The sequence below is a fragment of the Camelina sativa genome, chromosome 11 (genome assembly GCF_000633955.1).
Source record: "Camelina sativa cultivar DH55 chromosome 11, Cs, whole genome shotgun sequence".
NCBI lineage: Eukaryota > Viridiplantae > Streptophyta > Magnoliopsida > Brassicales > Brassicaceae > Camelina > Camelina sativa.
In genome coordinates this window covers 30,934,625-30,952,066 of record NC_025695.1, presented here as the reverse complement: position 1 = coordinate 30,952,066, position 17,442 = coordinate 30,934,625, and the positions used below count along the sequence as shown (strand labels likewise).

At 33.0% G+C, this 17,442-nt stretch overlaps 2 protein-coding genes and 1 long non-coding RNA gene across 3 annotated transcripts; all 3 read right to left on the bottom strand.

Moving 5' to 3' along the window:
- On the bottom strand, positions 1,180–1,785 carry LOC104724761. The gene has a single exon (XM_010443307.1). The coding sequence runs from the start codon at positions 1,772–1,774 to the stop codon at positions 1,337–1,339; it is 438 nt and encodes a 145-aa protein (XP_010441609.1). The 5' UTR covers positions 1,775–1,785; the 3' UTR covers positions 1,180–1,336.
- On the bottom strand, positions 4,327–5,645 carry LOC104724760. Its single transcript, XR_757767.2, has 3 exons — positions 5,546–5,645; positions 5,022–5,289; positions 4,327–4,552 (listed from the first exon to the last, which is right to left on the bottom strand). It is a non-coding gene; the product is annotated as an uncharacterized LOC104724760 (long non-coding RNA).
- Positions 6,830–10,328, bottom strand: LOC104724759 (potassium channel KAT1-like). The gene is made up of 9 exons (XM_010443306.2): positions 9,551–10,328; positions 9,243–9,458; positions 9,005–9,160; positions 8,849–8,906; positions 8,401–8,718; positions 8,068–8,307; positions 7,883–7,981; positions 7,582–7,800; positions 6,830–7,483 (listed from the first exon to the last, which is right to left on the bottom strand). Exons 1-9 carry the CDS (start codon positions 9,727–9,729, stop codon positions 6,938–6,940), a joined length of 2,031 nt encoding a protein of 676 aa, XP_010441608.1. The 5' UTR covers positions 9,730–10,328; the 3' UTR covers positions 6,830–6,937.

The window sequence follows — 17,442 nt, the reverse complement described above, 5'->3', positions numbered from 1 at the left end:
GAAATTTAAGAAAATAAGATTATTTGTGAAAAATATTAAAACAAATCACCAGTGACTTTTCTCAACTCTCACTTGACCATTCCTACCGATGCAACTACTGACTCATGATCTAAGAGAAAAGAGAAAAGATCTACGATCTAAAGCATATGTTTTGTCATTTATCAAATTACTTGATTAAATTTTTGGTGAAAAGCCAAATGCATAAAGGAATAAGTATTTCAATATGAAACTTTTTTTTTTGAATAATTATTATTTTAGTAAATTTTAATTATAAATCAAGTTTCATAAAATTTTTGGTGTTTTTAAACATTTATATATTAGATATCACATTTATTATGTTCCAACCACTATTGTACCCGCTGGTCAACCAGTCATAAACCTCCCGCAAACGCACCAATTTTAAACCGCTAAATCAGATGTTCAAAACGCTTAATAACACTTGAAATCGCAATCGCCCGCTTCCGCAATCTTCTGCAACCGCAATCACAACCGCAGCGTTTGACCCATTCAGACCGTAAGAAAAAATGGTGATTCCTAAATTGCTACACTTTTTTAAGTATTTGTTTCAAACCGGTTGATATATAAACTTTTAGAAATGAATGATGTCAAAACTATAAATATTAAATTAGAAATGAATCATGTTATTAATTACTCTACAATTATAAGTTTCGACCATTTAGAAGTGTCGATCTGCAAATTCTGCAGTTTCTGGTCTTTAATTGATTAATTAACAGTTTTATTTGTCTTTATTATTTGTTAAAAACTCTAATTGAGAATATTGAAGAAATAATACAGATGTGTTGGAAAGAAAACAATACATAAGATTAGATGATTAAGCTAAGCAAAACATCATAATGAGCGTTGACAAAATCATTTCTGGTCTTCTTCTTCAAAAGCAGTGACGGGGAACGTACGTGACAGTCCCGTGGGATTNCTACCACAGAGTTTTGTAAGAAAATTAATAATTATTACAAACAAAAGAAAAAGATGGTGATTCCTAAATTGCTAACACTTTTTAAGTATTTCTTTCAAACCGGTTGATTTTATAAACTTTTATAAATGAATAATGTCAGAACTATATAATAGTAAATTAGAAATGAATCATGTTATTAATTACTCTATAATTTTAAGTTTCGACCATTTAGAAGTGTCGATCTGCAAATTCTGCAGTTTCTGGTCTTTAATTGATTAATTAACAGTTTCATTTGTCTTTATTATTCGTTAAAAGCTCTAATTGAGAATATTAAAGAAATAATACAGATGTGTTGGAAAGAAAACAATACATAAGATTAGATGATTAAGCTAAGCAAAGGCATCATAATGAACGTTGACAAAATCATTTCTGGTCTTCTTCTTCAAAAGCAGTGACGGGGAACGTACGTGACAGTCCCGTGGGATTAGCAAAAGTGATTTTAGATGGATCTTGATCATTAACAAAGATCTCAGAGATGGTAACCCAAATCAAAAGCTCTTTGCTCTTGATTCCCGTAAGCTGACGCATCCGACGGTTCTCAACGAACGCAGTTACTTCCGAGTCGTAGGACACGTTTCTCCCGATGGCTTTGAACCGATGCTGGACCTTGTTCTTGATCTTGATCCAGACATAACCGGTTGATTTGTTGTGACCGATCTCTGTCATGTCGTCTAGTGGGAGAAGTCCTTTGGGTAGATTCATGGTCGATAAGATCTCGTTGGCTTTTTGTTTGCAGTTTGATCCGCCATTGCAGATCTCTGCTCCTTCTCTTTGATCTGTTTTGGTTTCTTGAGACGACATTTTTGATGAGATTCGATGAGTTTTGTGGGTTTTTGATGGCTTTTTATAGAGCTGGGAATTTTGGAGACGAAATAACGAAATTGGGTCTGTGTTAGAGGAAAGGGTAACGCGTGAAGATGAGGATAAAATTGGAATTTTTGACAAAATTGAGTAGGTTAAGGAATTCGTGGAATAAACTCATTTATTAGCAAAAACAAATGTTAAGTTCAGAACAATCTACGAAAAAAAATACAGTATAAACTAAGAAAAAATTTCGATTCTAAATTCTAAATTGATAAGGGTTTTTTTCAATAAGTTTAGATATTTAAAAGGTGATATTGGAAAATAAGTATTTAAAATTTTTTTATATACTTTTTATATGCAGTTAAAATATGACTTTAAAATTAATAAATTAAAATTTATGTATATCGTAAATTATTTAAGCTTAATATTTTATTTATTTACTTGTTTTGGTAAACGGTAATGTAGAATTATACGAAGTAATAAAAATATTATATTTGTGAGTATGTCTTATTTCACAAAAAGATTTCGGTTTTTATATTCTTTATAAGTTGTTCGGATCCCATAACATTTAAAAGTGGAATATTGTAATATGAAATTCTTGCACTGCAAATTCGTATCAAAACCATTTTGATAAAATAGCTCGTACTTCAAAATAAGGGCTAGTGTCTTAAGAAATGAGTAGTAGTAGGTGTCTGAAATCTTAACTCTGTAAAGTACAAAAGGGAAAAAACATAGATAGTTTAAAGATTAGAAGATAAAATATTATTCTTATAAATACAATTTAACTCTCGTTAAGACCCGTTTAATATTGAGAACTATGCATGATGAGTTCATATAAAATTAATGTTGAGTGCTTTGATAAAAGATTCACAACTAAATGACTAAATTTTTTTGTACAAAATATGTGTATTACTTTCTTTCCATATTTTGTCGTTTTAATTTATATATTTTTTTCTTAAATAATATATACGTAACACGTAAATTAAAAATTAATATGCATACTACCACAATTGAATTTCATATCGATGTAGCACTTATCAAATTCATGAGAAACAATGTCATAGGAAACAATAGTCCCTTAATTCAAATCTGTTTTATTTTTGTAACTCATATAAGAAATAGATGTTTGACTTATACGAACAACTAGGATTTAATTTAGGGCAATTGACAAAAATAGCACAATTTTAAGTTTTTCTTCCACAGTTAGCACATGTTTTCAAATGTTCCAAAACTAGCACAAATTTCAATATCTTTAATTTTGAAAAAAAAAATTGTTAATAAAATAGAATTTATGTTGTTTCTTTTGTGCTTCTACCGACACGATTCATCCGTACCCAGATCTCAATCTGAGCACCACCTATGAATCCATCACTGGACACGAAGAGCGACACAAAATATATGAGTTCTTCTTCGGCGCAATCGAATCGAGATGGCTCCGCGTTTGAGCAGCTGGATATCGAAAGAGGCATTAGCTCTCTCTCTCTCTCTCTCTATCTCTCTCTCTCTCTTGCAATTTGTTGAATTCACTTATTTGAGCTGGTTAGACTTGCTTATCGTTTTATATCCTGTGCAGCTTCTTAGTCCCGATGTTTACGAATCAGCTATTGTGTTTGTTGCATGATTCCAGAATCATGGTATGCTTATATTCTCACTGTTTACACCGTCATTGATTATCAATGAATTTTGAAATTCTTCTAAGAATGGAATGTTTTTGTATTCTTAGTTTGCAGTCCAAAGCAGAGAAGAAGATCCTTATAGTTGAGGAATTTGAGCGGGAGAAGAAGAAGAAGAAAGAAGAGAAGGTTTGACTTCTTATTTGTTTTTCTCTATTGTGGTTGAGATTGTGTTCAGTCAAGGGAGTGCTTAGATTGTGTTCAAAGGTAACTGGGAATCTGTGGGATTTGATTCTTACCGGGAGTTTCATTAGGAGGATCAGCAACTGTTGCAACAAGAAAATGTATGATGTCACTTAGTAGTGATATTGGTGAAATTCAGGAAGGATTACACACAATTCTGGAAGGATTCTTAGAATTCATGATGATATTCATAACAAGTTTAGATTTCAGGATGACTTTCATAAAAAATCTGGATATTGGTAAACACTAGGGTAACACAAAAATGTTACCATTACCCTTTACTAATGGAATTTTCTTTCTATGTTTTACAATTTTGTTTAGTAATGCTGAGTTTTTATGTTGAACTTTTCTTTGTTTTATGAATTCAAATTTGTTTTCATAAAGTCATTATTCATATATGGTTCCTTGATAGCTTGTAGAGTATCTTCTCCTGTTCTTGTAACTTTGAAAACCAACAACATCTATCATTACTACAATATGTTTAAACTTTTATTGATAACCCAATTATATTACACTATTTTTATGCACAACAAAAAGTTTAGGAAGCATATTTCGCATTTCAGTAAGACCTTCATAAAAATAAAATAAAACATCATGCTAGATATTGCTATTTACTACCTTCATTGTAAAACACCAATATGTGCACCAAATTAAATCATTAATGGAGTAATATGTGAATGTGATATAAAAAGACAAAACACATATAAAGAGATTTTAAAACACATTTTTAAAAAAATCAGGAAGGATTTCATAGTTTTTCGGAAGGTATTCTTGAATTTTAGAAAGGCATTCCATAATGACCTTGACTTTTATAAAGGTCTGAAACCAACATCTATTTGAACTTTTTCTTCAGGTGTGGATTCACCACTGTAAAGTATCAAAATGTTCAATTTTCTTGTTGCCGAGTGTATTAAAGTACCTGCACTCACACAACAAATGACAACATATCAACACGTACTGACAAGCATATGAGAAAATCAAATATAGGTACATACAATGCAGCTCCTTGAAAGTGGACGCACTTACGTTTTTCTTAGTGCAAGTACATAAAAACCAAATACTAGATAGAAGAAATTAAGGCACAAAAATGGCCAGAACCTATAATTATGTACCATTGACTCAGAAGTTCGAAGGAGCTACGTTACTAAGTTAGTGTTCCAATAATTACTTCAGAAACGTGAATCTTGGAAAGGATCATGGCATCCATAGATTTCATCAACACACAGATTTTATCAATAATTGATTTCTTTGTCTATAAGAATCTTAAATCTTATCCAACCTTTAAAACCCATTCCTACAAAATAGATGTTTAATCTCTTGTTTAGAGAAAATCTCAAGGATTATAAATTCTACTATTTTTGAGATTAGTTAGGGAGGAAAAGGCATACGTGAGTGCTCAGAAATGGTCACAAATTTCTCTGTTAATCTGCTCCAAATGAGGGCACATAGGAACAAAACTCACAAATTCCACAAAACTTGTTACTTCTTTGATCAAGAAATCAGCAGATCAGTCCAAATCAAGCTCATCCAAAACCAAAACCTCCACAAAATCCCCAAGTTCCAAGCTTTTTCCACCTTTTTCAGAGAAGAAATCACCATACTCAAACCCAGTGACCAAATCAAAACAATCGAGAAAGAAATCAAACCATTCCCGCTCTACAACAAAGAAGACGAAAATTTCATTAGCTAATTCAAAGATCTACCAACTAAATTCCAAAGATCTTTGAATTTCATCTATATAGAGCCATAAGTCACAATTTCTTCCTGAATTTCAGAGAACTCAACAATTTCAAACTCTGAAATCGATGATTGAAGCTATCCATAGAAGAAGAAGAAAGATAACCCAACAATTTCAAACTCTGAAATCGAAGAAGAAGAAAGAGAAATTGATGATAGCCATCGGATTTAGTACCTGATTGAAGCTTCACGGGAAAATCTGAGATCAGAAATGAAGATCTCTGATCGGAAATTTCATCAAGTTTCGCTGGAGAAAAATGTAAGAAACTAAGAGAGATCGGGTTTTGATTTTTAAAATAATAATATTTCTCTCTATTAATTACTCAATATTAAGAAATGCTAGTTTTGGAACATTGGAGCGTGTGTGCTAGTTTTGGAACAAAAACTCAAATTAGTGCCATTCTAGGGTATTTCTCTTTAATTTATGGTATATCACAAAACAAGTTTTATATAACATAATCTAAACTAAATCAGTTTGTTTAGACATATATGATGTTGTTAAAAATAATAAAAAGAGGATTTAACCCATATTGAAAAATCATATTACTATTATTTTTTTTTTTAGTAAAATATTGATTCAAACTCATCCCATCATACAACCGTCTTATACTATAATCCGTCATTGTTATTTTAAACTTTTAATATGTTTAAATATTCATAATTTTCAATTTTTATCAAGGTTAGACATATCAATTCTAATATTATAAACTTTTTAAAAGTTTAAACTTTACTATATCTATATGTGATAAAATTAAACAATTCAATTAAAAAAACTGAATTAAACTATATACAAACTTTAAATTCGAATGCGCATTAAGTGAAGATTTCTGCTCATTCAGATTTAGATTCATTCTGATCTCATTTATAATATGATTATGAATCATTCTCTAAAAATTTAGTCGACGTGAGACTTTGAACACACTTTTTATATTAACTGATTAATAGATGTCCATCAAAAAAAAATCAGATTACAATACATGTAAAAAGAATAATTTTTTATAACTAATATTATATGATGTTTCAAAATAATTAAAAAAAAATCAAACAAAAAAGTATAAGAATCGTAGTTTTAAATCATGACAAAATCTTCTTTTTATCTATATTATTAATTGTGAACATTATATGGATATTTGATATTTCTAATTTTATAATTAATATAAAAAAAAAAAAGTTATGAGGTTATATGAACGGTAGAGAGAATTAATTGTTTAGATACAGATATAAGCAATGGTATAGATTGTAATTTTTCTTTTAAAATAAATATTTATTTCAAATTTGTACTTCAAAAATACTAGTATACCGACAAACTTTATTCTCAAAGAAAACTCAGGCTTATGCCTCTTAAACGACTTTGAAACCATCTAGGTTTCTTGATAACCATGTCGAGCTAGTTCAATCATAATCGGTTCATCACATTCAGATGACTCTGCATAGAATTTTCATAAGTTACTAACCAATGTTAGTTTTGTAGACTCTGCGTTTGATAATCTAACTTTTCTATGAATCCGAGTAATAATACATCACCTGCACATATACATGCTCTATAAATGAAGTCGAGTTTTCAAACTCAATTTGGTGAAAAGTACAAATGATCACCATCCCAAATCACATTTAAATCATCAATCTCGGCATTGTCCGCATTAGTGATCTTTGTGAAGCTGCAGCCTCCAAACTTTTCACTCGCAAGTCTTAGAAGCTCTTCTATGGATGATGGTAAGAGTATCAACTTCCCATTCTTGCGCTGTGACATCGTGTGGATTGTAACTCTCTTATCTTCTCTTTTACTTGGCTTGATGATTTGGTTGCTTGAGCTGCAATACAGATCTTTTTTCGGCGAACCGTTAGCGTAACTTCTTCCAGCGGTTTCACTATTTGATCTGTCCACTTTGACACTCTCTGACTTTTGTTCTTTAAGTATCTTCTTAACCAATTCAGTATCTCCCTTGTGAATTGCATCCATTAGAGCCTTGTCGGAAGTCGGACTCGTAACATCTAAACCGTAACCATCTTTTCTTGAATCTCTCCACTCTTCCCATCCCACTGTTTTGGAATATCTGTTTTCTTGACCACTATTCGTATCATCTATTGCTATTGACTGTTGTCCTCTAAGTTTCTGCATGTTTTTTATATAACCAAACCATCAGTTCAAATATTTTTTTGAACTACATAAAACATTTCCAACAAGCATATTTTATTTTAAAACTCACATACCATGAATAGATTGTTCATTATAATCCTTCCGTCTTCAGCATGAGCGTGCATCGCACTCATCAACGATGTTCTGCTTATCCGTAGAATTTGAGATAGCTCGGTCGTTCTCACCGTGAATGGTTGTGGTCTATAGCATAAAACACCAATCTCTCCAAAGGAATCTCCAATAACTGCTTTCCCTTGGACCTGATCATGTCCATCTGCGTAGACCGTGAAGTCCTGCACAATTAACACAATGTTACAAATCTTCCTCCGCGCTTAATTACAATTTTTAACGAATTAACTGATATAATCAACTCACCACTGCTCCTGACACCATAATGTAAAGATCTGTAGGCGCTTCGTTTTGTAGAATAATATCTTCTTTAGGTGGGAAATACTCAGCATCTATATCTGAAACCTAGAACATGGAAAGGTAACATGGAGTTGATCACCTCTTTGATATTGAATATTACAAAAAGTAAAGAGAGTTTAATAAAATTTTACCAGTTGAAAGAGGAAGTTACGTGAAACTCCATGAAAGAGGTAAATGTTTTGAACAATTGGGAAGAAGAGGTAGTTTGCAATACTTGAGCGGATAGCTTTTGGTAGATTGTTTAAGGTCTCTTGTTGTTTCAATCCCTCTGTTTTGAACTTCAGGCAAATGTGTGATAACATTTGGTCTTGTATGTCATGTGGGAGTTGGTTTCTTGAAGCAAACTCTGAAGCAGCTCTCACTGTATCCCTCTGATTAAACACAAACTTACAAACTTGAGTATACGCCACGTTATTACCCTATCTATTATTCGAAATGAACATAGCAAAGTGATCAAAACTTACAAAGGTTCTGGTTCGGCTAGTCCAATGAACGACGAGGTTGGTCATATTTCCAATGAGGTAAGCTGTCAAATCGAGGTTGAACAGCATAAAGAAAATGTCGAAAAGCATTTCCCTTGGATTCTCAGCATGCAAGTCTCCGTATCCAGTGCTGGTTAATGTCGTGATTGACCAGTAAAGAGCAGTCACGTATCTATTCCAGAGACTTGCTGATTTGAAATCAGGATACACAGCTCCAATCCAAGTCTTTCTTGGATTAGGATATCTATCTGCAATCAGGTAGTTGAAACATCCAGCACAATGGACAGCGAACAAAGTGACCTGAGAATAACAAGCACGTGTAAGTCACTAGCTTTTAATATGGTGTCCATTTTTAAAGACAAATAGGGTCTACTCTGTTTTGCTTTATGATAAATGCATGAGATTAGTTTTGCTCTGTTTTGGAACTAACCGAAGTAAGTTTTGTGCATCGTATCCAGAAATAGTTGAAACGGATATCTTTCTCAAGCCTAAAGCAGAGAAAAGAGTTAGTTAGATGGAGTAAGCACTTTCTTGATTAAACCCTAAGAAGAGTATGGTCTCGTAGTTAGTATTGTGTTAAACAAACCTTGCAAATAGCGAGCTAACTCGTCGGAGACGCCATAACCTGAGCATGCTGAGAATTCTGAATCCTAGTTCGCTTCCGTTGTAGTTAAACAAAAGGCTCAGTGGCTGAAATGGTGCGGTGGAACACACATCGAAAGCAAACCATGTCGAAAGGTACCTAAAAATGTTACAATTTTTCAAAACATATTTTGAGGTTCTGATTCACTTGAGGGGTTTCAAAATTAACATTTGGTCCTCACCTTATTGCTATTTTCTTAGGATTGTCAACTAGGAGATAGGAGTGGCTATCGAGATAAGCGACGAAGAAGGTGAGAATAATATCAATGGCGAAGAAGCCATTAACAATGTTGTCGATGATGAAGATCGCGTCTTTTTTGTAGGTGATGAAAGCAAACTGAAATGGGCAAATCCAGGCTGAGTAAATAACTAGAAAGACTAGCCACATCTCCCAAGCTCTGTTTCAACAAAACAGAGGATTAAAAAACAGAGCATATTAAAACAGAGTAGTTAAATACTTTTAAAAAGAGTCTAGAAATGAGTGAATTACCTATAACGTGGATTAAAAGGTGAGATTATGTGTTTACGGAGCTTTGTAGATTGGTTAATTCTGGCTCCGAGAGATGGTAAGAGATCAGCTGAGAGGAAACTACTCTGTTTGATGGTGTCAATATTGTACTCCTCCACGCAGAATCTTTCGAAGAAATTTCGAGTACGAGAGATCGACATCTTTTTCGATGATCTCTTTGGAAAAAAAGAAACTGTTATGGCTTTTTAGGCTTCTCTTCTTGGTAAGGTAGTTATAAATAGTGATGAAGCTTGTGACAATTTGACACGGGGAAACTTCTCTTTTCTTCTTCTGTTGGGACCTTTATGGCAACTTGCTCCTCTGACCCATTTTGTTATCTTTTTTTTTTTTTTTGGGGTGAGAAAATAATAAATTTGGTAAGGAAAGGTTAACGGCTTTAGGCAGACTTAGTGCGCCATTAACACTGCAAAACCAATATGGTTTCAATTCAAGAAGCAAAACAATGGTGAAGAAAAGGCGTAAAACACGGAACGGAGTAGTGTGTGGAATCAAAAATCTTGAGACATGAGGCAGAATTTGAGTGGCAAACATTGAGCTTTTGCGGTGGAAATCATCATTTTTTCTTTCTTTCTTTTTTTATGACAGGAAATAGAAGATTCTAATGAGAAAGACGAAGAAGAAGAAGAAGGGCAAACGCAATCTGGTTTGTTGGAGATTTCTACTTGATGAGATCAATGACAATGGTGTGATGTCCGCTCTCTTAGCATTTAGGGGTGAAGGTGAGAGTGATATATAGAGAGTAGAGACACACGCATATAAAAGGAAGCAAGGTACGTTTGGTGTTTGGTGACTAGTGTTAATGGAAGGACAAAAATGGGCATGAAAATTATGGTGTGTTCATTTCAGGAATCCAGATATGGGCCAAGCAAATAAATTAAAGAAAATAAAATGACATTTGACAGAATATTTAAGGGGCCAGAGTATAATTTTTTTTTCTTCTTTCTAATAAGAAAAAAAAGCTTTATTTTCTCATCGTAGAGTATATGTCCATCTCTTTATTCTAGTCCTCAAAACCAATCATAAGTTTACTGTTTTCATTTTGAATTGGATTTTGCTAAATAGCCATAAAGTTGGAAGTTTGCACCATAAAGTTGGAAGTTTACTTGCAAAGACTCACTAGATTTCCATGCTATATTCTCTTCATTTTGATTAACCGTCTTTAATATTTTTGTGCATGGGGAGAAACTTAGATTATTTAACCTGAACACAACAACATATAAACATTATAGAAGCTATGTGAACCAATAGCATGTTTCCACGTGAAGAAACCGAATCTAGCTACTAGCTAGCGAGCGACTTTGACTGACGCTCTCTAAAATGTGAAAAAAACAAAAAAAAAACACACACACAATCTCTTCGACTCGGTCGGACACACTGGCACGCGTTATGTCTTTGTTGTGTTTTGACTTTGATTTACTATTACTATTAGGATTTTGAAGAAGACAGACCAATAAGAGAACTTCACGTGGTGGGTTTTTCATGTGTGTCGCGACACTTTATTACTCGTCCGTCTTTCGGTGGCCCCATTCTCGTTTTTGTTCTGCTCCGGTTTACTAAGACCATAGCCCTTTATTTTTTCCTCTAATAAAGATTTTATATAATAGGGATGAATTTTATTGCAACGCACCTCTATTCTGAGATTGCTATTTTTTCTTCTATTTATAGAGCAACTATATTTTTCCTACAAAGAGTTCCTCTATAAATAGAGGATCTTTATTTTAGAGGTGAGAATAGAGGTGGGTTGGAGTAAAACTCACATCTATTATAGAGGAAAAAAATAGAAAAAACCATTGGAGATGGTCTAACTTTTTGATAATTGATATATATTCTTTCTCCAATGGTGTTAACATTTTTCATTTCTCACAAATTAAGAGAAAATATCATACTTTTAAATTTATGATTTATGAGTTTTAGCCAAATTGTAAAAGTTAATTTCAAAATTTAAAATGACATCAATAGGTTATTCCTTCAGGCTAGCTAAACTTACTGGTAATTTAATTTATATTGATATCTTAGTTGAGATACTTATATACAGGATGTAAATATTTTTAACAAAAAGATTTGTGCCTATATATATTTATGATTTTTGTACATTTGTGAGAATGCACATGTGATAATGGGGGTATATGTACCTAGGAACGGTTTTGTTTTTGACAAAAATAAAAAAGAAAAGAATAAACACTTTTTCTACAATAGGAATGAGAGCCGAGGAAAATAAAAGCATTGAAATATGAATAAAGATACCAAGGGTCCTTAGCCTTATTAAAAAATCATGGTTTATAATAAATACACATTCGTACACGAATATATATTTTCCTTTGGGAATTCTAATTATTTGACTAAACTTTTATTTTCGTTCGCTAGAATAGAATGCCAAGTATAAATTCTCAAACCTTTCCGCCAAATTAGAAATTTAAAATCATTACAATCTTTTTTTTGTTCTGCTTCGATTTAAGCCCATAGGAATGCATCTTTCATGATTCCTAGTTGATATTTTGTTTGGTGCCTTCCTCACGTCGTATTTTGAGTTAACGTTATTAATACCACTAGCCATATCATTGTAGGAAGAAATAACAAAACATGGAAGATTTCAAATAGAAAAATTACCATGAAATAAATTTTTAATTTTTATTCTGTTGATTGGCTTTTTACCAAAATAATTCTATATTAAGTTTTCCGATCTAACTGATGGAGAACTAATCGTAATTTTATTTTATATTAGAGAAATTTTCACAAATGGTAAAAGATATTACGAACTTACACTATAGAAAAGTATTTTTGGAAAGAAATTGAATAAATTGTGGCCAAAATATTGCAAGGGCCAATGGAGAGTTTTTGTACCTGCCTTTCATTAGAGTAAGAGACAATCTTGAATAACATGTGTCCTAAAGAAAGAGCTTTACATGTATGATAGAAGGGTTAAAGGTTAACATTCTGATAGAAGGATCAGACCTGTTAGTTATACATCAGAAACATGCAAAAGTTCACTTTTCAAATTTTGGTATTTTGTGATTTATTTTGGTTTTTTTTTTAAATTAAGGTTATCCAACATTTTTGATTAAAAGGAAATTACTATAGAAATATATATATGATTATTTGCATTATAAAAGAGACCGGAAAATCGTTAACAGCGTTTGTTTGCTACGGGTTGTCTTCCTAGTTCAGGTGGGGTTGTTAACGTTAACTGCTTAAATCAAAGTTGGTTAAGTTGTCACATGCTAAGAGTGGTGTAGGGTCCAAAAATATGTTTGTTAGTTTTTAAGATTTTTTCTGTGGGGAAGGCAATAAGTTTTGGTGGTAATGGGCATTAGGGAATAACCGGTTTATCGATTTTTTTTTAGGAATAATAAACTGATCGGCGAAATTATTAAGAATTTTGGTTTCTGATTCGGTTTAGTTCGGCACATAATAACCGATTTGGTTTTCTGGTTAAGAGAAACACTGAGACTGTCTTGGAATCAGTTGGCCTAAACCGGTTTTATACCTTCTTCAAACTAAATTGGAGCTGATTTTTATTTCTGTCCATGTAAGATCATCGAGTTCGACTAACTCGACTATTCGGGCTTAAAAGATATGAACCGTATAGGATTGGTAGTAGAACCAAAGCTATTGTTGACGTTTAACAACGTATTTTTGTCATTAATTTAGATTTTAGGAGGAGATGTTTTGGATTGTTCGTATTATTAACGACCAGATTGAACCATGCTGGTCTATTCCACTACAGATTATTATTTTTCTGATTAAATATGTTATCTAGATTTTTCTTGGGATTCAGTACCCCACATTATATACATTGCACATTATTAACGGGTCCAATATTAGATACCAGATAGAGACTTTTTCCAGTTAAATCTTCCATTAAGTTGACATTTAAAGTTTTTTTATATGTAAAAAAAATTGTCCAATTTTTAGGTTTGTTATAATAAATTTTAAAACCTAATTAATATATACTATGGTATTTTGAAATAAATCATATTTCAATACTAAATTTAATAGAATGGTATAATTAACGTCAATGATAATTAACCAAGCTTTTTGATGAAGAAGATATTTTTTCTTGAAGGAAATAACAATCATCAAACCAATAACACATTAATATACTAAAACTTAAGAGTCTTTAATAAACCAATAACAAGCTTAAGAGTCTTTAACACATTAATATTCAAAAACACATCTTTAAAAAAAATTGATCTACCAACAATAACATAAAGCTCTTTTAACATTTTGTAAGTATAGTTGTTACGGATGGAATATCCCGGGTTGATTCTCTTTCTCATGTGATTACATAGCACAAATAAAAACAATAAAAGTTTTCATAATTTCAAATTTTCAACGGGACTACAAAAACGAGTTATAGACGCATCAGTGATTTTGGTTCACGTAATGTCGGCACGATTTATGAGACTTTCTTTTTGGTCGTCTTTATATCCACCATCGTATATGAAAATTTCTAGTAGGATTGACTCATTGAGGTTCATAGTCACACATTCAAATCTTCATGTTTGAAAAATGCATGCACTAAATACAATAAAACAAAAACTCAAGTAAATACCATACATTACAACACACATGTGTATGATCATACCATACCATACAGTGATAATTCACATGTATCTAAAACCCAATGTTTTATTTTGTTAAGAAAAAAAGTTTGGTTACGCGTACAGAGAGATTCCCATTTACGCCATGTTAGTTTGGTGAACTAAATATAATATTTGGATATAATATCAACACACAATATTTGGATGCAACATTTAGATGACGTTAGTTTGTGTTATTGGTTTATGTGTCCATAAATTTTATCTTGATGCAATTATGTTTGTTTTGTAATTTGATATTTGTATCTGGATACAATATATGTAAAAAACTAAAAAATCCTTTATTTTATGTTGAATATCTTTTAGTGGTTTTAATTTATTCATGTTTTAGCTTATTTTCATAGTAAATTTAAATAATCATTTAAAAACGAGATTTTGCGTTTTTGATACAAAAACGAGATTTTGCGTTTTTAGTCTAAAAACATAATTTTGTAGTTTTGGCGGAAAAACGCGATTTTGCGGTTTTGGCAGGAAAACATAATTTTGCGAGTTTGGCAGAAAACGAGATTTTGAGTTTTTGGCGGGAAAACAAAATTTTCCGGCTTCGGCGGAAAAAACATAATTTTGCGGTTATGGCATAAAAACATAATTTTGCATTATTTATGTTTTTGGCGGGAAATTTTTTTTTTGCGAATTTGGCGGAAAACATAATTTTGCGGTTTTGGCGGGAAAACGAGTTTTTGTTTTTTGCGTTTTTGGCAGGAAAACGAGATTTTTGCGATTTTGGTGAGAAAACGTGTTTTTTGTGGTTTTGGCGGGAAAACGAGTTTTCCTGTTTTACGTTTTTGGCAAGAAAACGAGATTTTGCAGTTTTCGTGGGAAAATGAGATTTTGCGGTTTTGGTGGAAAAACGAGTTTTCTTGTTTTTGCGTTTTTTGGCAGGAAAACGAGATTTTGCGGTTTTGGTGGGAAAACGAGATTTTGCAGTTTTGGCAGGAAAACGTAATTTTGCGGTTTTGGCATAAGAACATAATTTTGTAGTTTTATATTTTTGGCGGGAAAACGTAATTTTACGGTTATGGCGGGAAAACGTAATTTTGCGGTTTTGGTGGAAAAACAAGATTTTGCGGTTTTAGCGAGAAAATGAGATTTTGCGGGTTGGTGGGTGAAAAATTGAGATTTTAGGGTTGTATGTATATTAGAATTGAAAAAAATATTTTGTAATTATTTAATTAAAATATGGGTATTTTTTATTTTTACCAATTATAGATGAGTTTACCTCATCCAAACTCTCCAAAAAAACTCATCCAGATATTCAGTTTTTTTGGATGAGTTTTCAGATACCTAATCCAGTTTATTTTTTAATTATCACTAAATGAACGATAACATGCATTTGTGTCTGGTTCACCAAACGAACAGCACCTTAAACAACTAAAATCCAATGTTGAGTGCATGATAAACTGGTTTAATGATGATTTTGGGTTTGTACTTTTGTATTATTTTTCTTCGTCACGCATTTGTGTGTTTCAGTAGTTCATCACTTCGAAGTTAAACGTCTTTTAACTTTTCCCACTTAATTAATGTTTTTCTATCTTTAGATTTTCGTTGAGGCTCTTTCTAGCACAATCCTTGATGCATCGTTTCCTGGCGAGCGACAAATCCGATCGGCACCGCTGGGATTTTGGTTCCTCACTCTTATCTCTTTCTCTGCTTTTCTCCATTGTGTTGTCTACTGTTGTGATTATGGTTTTGTGTTGAATTCACTAGAGGTTCATCAATTTCTCAATTTGCTACTCCGACAATGCTTTAGCTTCATCTTCCTCTCCCCCTCCCATCTCAACCGGGGGATCTTCTTAGCGAGTTGCTTCTCTCGAGTCCCCAGCCACTCGATGTCAAATCTGAGATCTATGAACGTCCTTTTAGCTTTGTCTTTCGTCGATCCTACCTGCTCACTTCGAAGTCAGTTTCTACACCTCCTTGCTCCTCGGATTCCTATCCACTCACCAAGTATTTTGCTTGAATGAGTTTGGACAAGAGCTCTGTGATGACGCTGGAGCTGAGCAAGCTTCAAACGAAGCATTGCGACTCTGATAGTGTTCTTCATCATCTTAGGTCTGTTCCAAAGCCCATTTTGTCCACACGTAGCTTATCATTGTGTCGATCCTTGGAACCAATTGTCCGAATACTGTAATTGGAAAAGAATCAACCTTTGTTGCTTTGTTGTTACGAAATAGTTTTGCCAACTCTGCGTTTAAAAAGATCAGGAATGCCAACAATTGAAGAAGATCCGCATTATGACCTCAATTCATTGTAACTATGGTTACCGAAGCTTCTCGATTCTGCTCTATCCGTCTCATATGGTACCTGAATCACCTATTTTTTGCTCCCTTTCAACTTTTGACCAGTTACTCAAAGCCTGAGGAAGACCGGTATTATGATCCCCTCTCCAAGGAGAGGTGATTACCGAAGCTTCCTTAGATTTCTTTCCACATCTCCCCTGTGTATAAACCTTGTAAATTACTTTGTATCAAAGTCAGGGACCGACTCGTTTAGCATCAGCTTCTATCAAGGTTTGGTCTGAACTCCAGACTTCTCCATCCTAGTCAACTAGTGTGTCACTTAATGATATCATTTGTTCGAAGACTGCATTTGAACTTTAAGTCACACTATTACTAGCCTGGTACAAGTGTCCGTTGAAAAACCTGTTATTAGAGTCACCTAGGAAAGACCCATTTGAAGGAGATGAATTAAAGGAACTCAGCATTATGATCCTGTGGAGTGGTGATTACTGGTGTTCCATCAGCATGCTCCCTCCATCTCCTGTTTAGTGAGCCCTCTAAATCGCCCCTTATCAACTTCTTGAAGTCCTCTCATATATGTTTGAAGAATTGTGGCATTATGATCTCAACTCCAAGGAGTAGCGGTTACCTCAAACTCTTCAAAAAAAGGCCAACCAAGCATAAAACTGCAACCACCAATCTAGTTGTTGATAAGGAGAGCCCTTTAAACCTTGCTCAAACCCTTGGCAAAGCCCTACTTTGTGTAGACTTTCTAACTCCAATGAGATTTTCACCTTTGGTCTTTTCAACGCTGCTCCATCTTCAACCCAAGACAGTAACCATATTCTCATCCATTGACTTGCTCATGGAAAATATATCGATACTTCTTGATCTCACAGATTCCAAAATACTAGCTAATATTTGGTTTTTAGCTCTCAAGACTATAATATCGATTGCTATTATCTATCTTTGTATCCTTGTTTTTGTTAGCTTTAATTGAGGAATCTCCCTCTATGTTGTTGTTTAAACAATCCTC